The sequence below is a fragment of the Larimichthys crocea genome, chromosome III (genome assembly GCF_000972845.2).
Source record: "Larimichthys crocea isolate SSNF chromosome III, L_crocea_2.0, whole genome shotgun sequence".
In the NCBI taxonomy this organism is placed as follows: domain Eukaryota; kingdom Metazoa; phylum Chordata; class Actinopteri; family Sciaenidae; genus Larimichthys; species Larimichthys crocea.
In genome coordinates, this window is record NC_040013.1 from 29,303,733 (window position 1) to 29,312,292 (window position 8,560).

The 8,560-nt window shown below is 36.6% G+C and overlaps 1 protein-coding gene across 1 annotated transcript; it reads left to right on the plus strand.

Annotated features, from left to right (window-relative positions):
- The first annotated feature begins 6,175 nt into the window (after window positions 1-6,175).
- On the plus strand, window positions 6,176-7,788 carry LOC109138131 (hydroxycarboxylic acid receptor 2). Its single transcript, XM_019257526.2, has one exon. The coding sequence runs from the start codon at window positions 6,277-6,279 to the stop codon at window positions 7,249-7,251; it is 975 nt and encodes a 324-aa protein (XP_019113071.2). The 5' UTR covers window positions 6,176-6,276; the 3' UTR covers window positions 7,252-7,788.
- Window positions 7,789-8,560: the final 772 nt, after the last annotated feature.

An 8,560-nucleotide genomic window follows, 5' to 3' on the forward strand; every position in this document is an offset into this window, starting at 1 on the left:
TGAGGATTATGTCAGGGTTTTTTTTTAAACATTTTTTTTGTTTTTTTTTATATGTATATTTTAATCCTGAGATTGCCTTTATTTATTTTTTTTACAAGCTTTTTTTTTTTTTTTTTACAATTTTTATGAGCAAGACCATTAAAGGTCCAGTGTGCCAGATTTAGGGGTGACTGTTTATAAAAATGCACTATGATTTCATTAATGTATAAACACCTGAAAATAAGATTTTTTATGTTTTTGTTGCCCTTAAATGAGATCTACAGATGTTGCAAGTCCACTTTCATGGAGTCTGCCAAGTTTTTTACAGGAACCCAGAACGGACAAACGAAACACTGGCTCTATAATAATAATAACTTTATTTGTATAGGACTTATAAGGTATTAGACTCTCTCTGACTACTCCTTCTGCATCTGTATTCACAGGCAGCGATGACATAAACCAGGAAACAAAGCTCAGATTCAAATCAGATGATGTGTCTACTTTTAGACTGCTGGGACAAATATGAGACAGGCCAGTAAAGGTCCACTGCGTAACATTTAAGTTTATGAATATGGCAGGAACTATGTTTTTGTTAGTGTATAATCACCTGGAAATAATAATCTTTTTGTTTTTGTCACCGTGGAGTGAGACTTTATATCTACAGACGTTGCAGGTCCACCATGTTTCTACTGTAGCCCAGAACAGACAGACCAAACACTGACTTTAGATGTGGCGTTTTGTAGCCACTGTAGTTTTTCTTTCTCGCTAGGTAAGAAGAGGGTGAAGCAAGGAGGTTGCAATCCTATGATTTAAATACAATATATGTAAGTCCTTTACTAACATATTTAAAGAAGGGTGGCCAGGTCTTTACATTTAAATATGTATTTTAGATGATGTCAGGCATGGTTAAAAATACTGGGCCTGTAATAAACAGAGCTTATCTTATTATCTGCACTAATATTAGAAGTATTTAATAAAGTACTTCTAATATTAGTGCAGATAGTAAGATACATAGACAAGCCATGCAAACAATGCTAATAAGTCCTTGAAGATCAAATTAACAGTGTTCAAAATGCCATTGTAGTCTTTTAGGATAACTCTTTGGGTGTGACACAAACAGAAAGAAAGCCTTCAGGGACTACAGACTCCATAAACATTCATGATAAATTCACCTTGGGTTACTTTGAGTTGCAGCTGCTTTATTAACAGAAAATGATTCATCTGTGTCTGTTTATTTCAACTTTATCTGAAGACTTTCCACTTAGATTACTTAATTTATGTGCTTCATTAAGTAACCCGCCCCTTACATTTTTCTTTAATGTGTTGTGTCGTACCATGAAGTGTCGTCTCTAATACTTTGCCAAGCTTTACTTGGCATGGCTGTCATACTTATGACCTGAAGTATGTGGACTAACCTGTTTTATCTGTCTCACCCACTGCTTCCTCCGTTTTTCACCTTTCCACAACCTCAGCTAAAACATTTCAAACTATCAAGATACAAAGTGAATTAAAAAACTTTTAATAAATAATAATTATCTGATCATGTTTAGTCAGGCTGCAGGCTATCAGTGTTTCAGCCCCCTAGAAAACACCTTGTGCATTTCACTTCAAGGTTGTAACACTGGAATTTCATGTTTGTTGCGCCGGGTGGAGCAGTGACCATGATGTTTTGTTCCCCAGGTATGCAGGCGAAGGAAACACAAGTGCGGATGGGACAACAGGAGAAGAGGGAACAAAAGGACGTGTTTGCCCTGCAGGCCAAACTGGCTCTTTCACATTTTTGCACTGCAGCATGTCCACACACTCTCAACTAATCTCTGAACTGGCAACTCACATCCAAGGATACATTACAGAGAGACAGCACTCACATGTAAAAAGATGGTGACTGATATAGTGACCTTATGACTAATAAGACATGTGACAAGTGCACAGTTCTTCACTCTCCTTTCATACTGTAGTATGGCTATATTAGTGGCATTACATTGTTTGCATGCACTAAATTTAACATTACACGTCCTCTCCTCTTAAGTAATTTCTTATAAAAATTAGCACCACTGCACAATTTGATTTGATATCACACGGTCTTCAAAACATCAGCAATTTCACATGGTATCCACTAGACAGCAGCAGAGATCCACAAACAAAAGATGAGTGTGAGCTCAGCCTCTGATTATCATGTTTATAATAAGAATAACTTCATTTATGTGATAGGTAGGCTTTGACCTAGTAATGTCACCACCTCAGCTGTCTCTATCCTAAAAAGCTCCACCCTTAGGAGAATCACTCATTAGGAGGTAATATATACGAGTAACACTCAGTATCTCAGGCTTCATGCATTTGTACAGTGAACAGGTTAATCTCCTAGAACATATGGAAAATGTAATTGTTGCTTATACTGTATATATCCTATAACATAATCATATTTATACCTGCACTATATTTATATATCCTGTTCATATTTACATACTCTGCACTTCTGGTTAAATGCTAAACTGCATTTCATTGTATAAGCATTGTTACTTTGTGTAATTACAATAAAGTTGAATCTAATCTAATCTAATTCAATGTGGCCTTATTTCAATTCTTATAAACATTTTTAAAGACGTGTGTTCATCAGTGTACCCTTAAACAAGCTACTGTCCAGACCCTGTATGTTAAATAAGCTGTTTTAAAGGTATGACTAGTGTTTGTCCTCATGTAATGTAACTCAGAACATTAGGTGATTGTATTATGTAACACATTTATATATGTAACTGGAAAGGCATTGGATCTTCACTTTAAAGCCTTTTATTGATCAGTGTACCTTTTTTATTTTACTACAGGCACCTTAAACAACCTGTTGTCCAAACCCTGTAGGTTTAATAAGCTGTTTTAAAAGGTTAAAAATGCAATATAGCACATATCGTTTACACATTTTCATATATAAATATATATGTGTCTGTGTAGCTGGAAAGTGTTGCTCATTGAGTTTCCCTGCAGTTCCCTGAAGTAGCATTGATTATGGAGCCAGTTGTGGGTTGCTAGGTGATGCAGCGTTTTAGGGAAAATAACTTCAACGATAAGTTATTTGGGAAGTTTCGTATGACTAACTGGTCTTTTGACTTGTCCTTTTCAGATTGGCGTAGCAATGCTGTTTTTCCTGTGCTGTCCTTGATTTTTTAGGTATTTGTATTACATTATTAATAAGTGGATAGGCTGTGGAAATGTTGTTTGCCACTGTTTTTCGTTTTCTCTTTTGTAATCCGCCCTCGGTTTCTAAACCCGTGTTTTTCTTAGTATTTGTACAAAACAGACAGCGTGATGTAATGTTGTTGCCCGTTTCCCTTTCACTGCCTTTTATGACGTGCCAGTTTAACTGTGTGCTGATCTACTTCTGTGGACTTGAGGATAAAGATAGACTTTAATGATTGCACACTGGGGAAATCCACCTGTATTACCTTGTCCACACAAGGCTGATAGGAAATTACACATAAATAAGAAATATATAAAATAAAATCATGGTGGGAGTTGTAATCTGTTGCTAAAGGATCTGTTTAAGGCCCCCACTGGTGAGAGGAGTTGTTTGTGATGTGTTTAGGAGACAGCCTCTGTGTGGTTGTGGTGGTGGTGAGGTAAACTTGTAACACTCAGGTAATCCGTGTATACATCTGATCACAAAAATCTGAGGTTGTTTTGTATTGTCGCAGAATTTTATCGTTTTCTTATCGCATCCATTGCAAGCTGACATTAACATTCAGCTTTTGTTTGAGGTTCTTTATGTCTCCTTCACCTTCATCACAGCACCACCATCAGCACTGTAAACGAAACTGAAGAGTTGTACCCAGTTTTTCACGGCTGTAGCTCTTGGCACGCAACTGCTCGGCCACAGAAAGTTTTTCACACATTTTCAGTGTGCTAAAATAGATTCAGCAGCAGCCCAGGGTTTGAATCCGACCTGCAGCCCTTTGCTGCATGTCATTCCCCATCTCTCTCTCTGTATTTTATATGCTATATATCTCTATATATATATATATATATATTTTTTTTTTTTAATATATATATTTTATATTTGATATCGGGCTGCTCTGGGACCAGGGGAAACCAATTTCGTTTCATCCCATGTTTTACATGTGCTGCAATGACAATAAAACTCCTTGAATCCTTGAAAAAAAAAAGCTTAAAAAAAAAAACATCAGTGTGGTGTCATGTGGTTTAATGCACCTGCTTCATTTTCACACGAATAAGAGAAGCCAGAAATAGTTTCTCCGACAAGTAAACAAGGGTTGTGACTGAAACATGAAGAACATTAAAAAAAGGTGTTAGACAAACAGGCCCTGTATAGACTGAGCTAAGTTCTTTCTCGAAATAAGGACGCTTAAACTTGTCTCAAACTACATTTTGTCTTTTTTTTAATGACTAATGTTCAATAAATTGTCCATACAGAGTCAAAATCCAAGTCTCTGCATTATTCTGTAGGACTGTTTGAACTTTAAATCCAACTTTGAAGCCCACTAGCCTCACTATTTCAGCCTAGTAGCAATGACAAGCAAGGTATAATTTACTGAAACACAGTATATAAAAAAAAATAAAACATTTTTAAAAAGTGGGGAAAAAGTAAAAGTAAAAAAAGAGATTACAGATCAGAGAAAAAAACAAGTCTGAAAAAGTGCTTTTTTTTTGTTTGTTTACGTTTATTAGGGACCATGTACAATTAAAACATAAATGTTGCCATTTCATGCATTGTACCAGAGTTAGCCTCAGGCTAATTTACATCTGCTGTCCCTGGCAGGACATAAAACATCAAAAAACATATGAACATACACATAAATACAATAGACAAGTCACTCATGAGTTTGAAAGCTTGAAAACTCTCTGTTTTCAAAGCTTAATAAATGGTGTTTCTCTAGAATATTACAGTGGTGGTAATGAAGTGGTTTTGTATCAAGAATTTTTATAGCTTGTTTATATAGTGATTTTAACGGCCTAATGGTAGATGTTTTGGCTACATCCATAGGACGTGACGATCTTGTATGTCTAAAATTTGCCAGGTTATATTTAATTGTTTTTGTCATTTTTTCAATGTGCTTTTTGAAGTTGAGGTTATAATCCAGTGTAACACCAAGATATTTTAATTCGGTAACTATATCAATGGATTCATGTCTAATTTTAATGCTTGCAGTTGGAGCCTGCTTCTTAATTTAACAAAAGAACGTGCCCTTTGTCTTACTGATGTTTAGAGTAAGACAGGACTGTTCAAGCCATTGAGCCACACCTTGCAAAGCATTTGTTAATTTCTCTGCTGCTATCGGAGCATTTTTACCATGAACGTACAGGACAGTATCATCTGCATACAATTGTACATCAACTCCATTACAGTGTTGTGGCAGGTCATTGATGTATAAACTAAAAAGAAGAGGACCCAACACAGATCCTTGAGGCACGCCCATTGTGTTTTTAACATAATTTAAAAATGGAACAGAGCTGGTGAATGGCAACTTATTGATACACAACATCACATGTCGCACTGTACCCTGATTCTTTCTATTTTTTGTAAGTCGCTTTGGATAAAAGTGCCTGCTAAATGACTAAATCACACCAGTGATGGTAACATTAGTCATTAGTACTCTTCTTGATAATGTACCAAATTACACAACTTAACCCTAACAGACAATACACCACTGTTTTATGCCCTAATTTTTCTGAAGATTTCACTAAATAAGATATCAAACTCATGTTAAAACTACTATTCATTTCTATTCTTTATCAACAATTGATACAAAGTCAAAAACTCTATATAACATACATAAAAATACTTGCGTGGTGAATCCGACACGTAAACAAGGGTTGTGACTGAAATATGAAGAACATAAAAAAATAAAAAGGTGTTAGCGACACAGGCCCTGTATAGACTGAGCTAAGTTCTTTCTTAAAATAAGGATGCTTTCTTTCTGTGAAAAGTTATCTTACCTCTGATGTAAGGGTTCCTCATTTGGATGATTGGACTTTATTCAAATTGATTGTTTTTAATTGAAGATTAAGATTTATGCAGTAAGATAAAGAATACATTAGTGATTTTATATAATAGCCTTAAAGGTAATTTTTCCAAATGCAAGGATATAACAAACTGATAATATTCAGTACCTTTTTCAAACATCTTTGGGCTACAGAGCTGTCTAATTCTATGTATTCAAATGGAAAGCAGAAGCCACAGACTTCCTGTTAATGCCTAAACCACAAAGAACATTTTTAAAGAATGCTGACAGCCCTCAAGACCTCATTTCTTTGATCTGCAGCCAGCAAGGCAGCACATAGCTCAAAATGCACTGCAACTTCAGTGGGGATGTTTTGAACGGTGTTCTCCCTCCACTGTTGATAACAGAGTTTGTTTTTGGGATCCTTGGAAATGGTTTGGCTCTCTGGGTTTTCTGCTTCCACCTGAGACCCTGGAAGAGCAGCACGGTGTTACTCTTCAACCTGGCCATGGCTGATTTTCTGCTCAATATGGTTTTGCCTTTCCGTGCCCACTACTACATCTCAGGGATCAAGTGGAGGTTTGGGAGCGCTTTCTGCAACATCTGCCTCTTCTTTTTAGCGATGAATCGTACTGGAAGCATCTTCTTCTTGATGGCTATTGCTCTGGACAGGTACATGCGTGTGGTGCATCCCCATCATGCCATCAACACTTTGAGTGTCTCCAAAGCCATGTGTGGTGCACTTGGACTGTGGTTGCTCACCATCTCAATGACAGGTCATATCTTCTCTTTGGACCACAGCAACACATCCTACTGTGAGAGCTTCATGGTTAACACTGAACCCACAGCAAATCTGTCCTGGCACAAGTTTGTGTTTGTCTTTTCCTTCATTGTGCCTGTGCTTGTGATTCTCTACTGCACAGCCTGTGTTATCGGGCAGCTGAGAGGGAGACAGTTGGCTCAGCATGCAAAGATTAAGAAAGCTCTGTGCTTCATGATAGTAGTGGCGATACTCTTCATCATATGCTTCCTCCCGAGCACCATCACACAGTTGCTGATTTGGACAAAGACCAGAAGATTAGCCAGCACCCTCCGTCCAGCTGAAGTCTGCCCTGCCTTGGAAAACATGACCACCGCCTTTTACATCACCATTAGCCTGACCTATCTCAACAGCATGCTGGATCCTGTGGTCTACTACTTTTCCAGCCCTACCTTCAAGAACATCTGCAGGAAAGCTCTTCATCTGTCCCAAGCAGATACTGCTGAAAGTACAGAGAAGAAAACTCGAGAAACAGCCTCCCAGTCCATCAGCCAGCTGTGATCACATGGCTAAGATCTGTGCGCCTTAAAATAGTTTGTAAGTGCCGCAGCTAACAATATATCATGTTTACTGCTACAGTAGTTATATAAAAAAAAGAAGAAGCAATATTTGCCTTTGCAAAAGCTGTATATTTTTACCTCTATAATGACAGCACTTTTTAAAAATACGTTTTTGCAAAGCTGGGACTATATGTGTAATATCTATAATGTACAATTTATACAGACAAAAAAAACTCAACTCTTTAAATATATAGTAATTATGAGAAAATGATATGATAATTATGTGGAAAAATATGACAAGGTGGCACATAATGTCTGATAGCTTTCTCATATCGGGTGATGTATGATCATAAAGACGCAGAGTTATGTTTATAAGATAAATGTTTTTTCCTTTCTCAATTCAATGTCTTTGCTGCTGGAACAAGTAATAAAGTTTTTTATGTTCAACACAGAGCTGTGGCATGTTTTCCTGAGTTATTTCACTTCCAGGTAACAAGAAATGCGTACGATCTCTTCTACATATACAGTACAAAGAAGATTAGAGGAGCATAAATCAAATAAATATTATAATATTTAAATTTCTTTTTTTAATATAGTTATCCATTTGTATATAACATTTTTATTTATACAGTTACTTTCTACTTTTATATAATTTTTGTATAGATGTTTAGCACAGGTTAACTTCTTAACACATATTTAAATTTAGGTCTCTATCTATCTATCTATCTATCTATCTATCTATCTATCTATCTATCCTGCTTTCACTCCATGACAGAAATGCTTTCACACTGCAATTTAAAATTAAAGTAGGAGTCTGCTCAAAGTGGAATGGTATCTTAGATATACAATACACATGTACACAGGATGCTTGCTTGATGTGGCCTCATTAAAAATAGTTTATAGTTTTACCTAAGTGAAGCACAACCCCTTGATTGGCTATTATAAACTGCACAACAACATGGCTGTTTTACCAGTAATTTAAACATCACGTTTACCAGCTGCTGATGATCCCCCACTCAGCGGAACATTTTTCTCAAGTATTGCTCATTATGCTGTTGCTTTGGTTTCCAGGAAATGTAGTTTACGCTACAACCACCACAACCCCATTCAGTCCGTTTTGCATGAAATGAGCGACGCAGCACCATTTTTTTTTAAAGATTCACAGGAGTCTAAAGTGAAGTTCACTTCAGGTCAGATGTGCTAAATAACTCTTCATAGTAACCACCACTTAATTTAATCAAGCAGGAAGTGCGGTCTCAGTGTACAGGGGGTGTGTGGTTATCCAACTTCCACATCAACTCCATAAACCT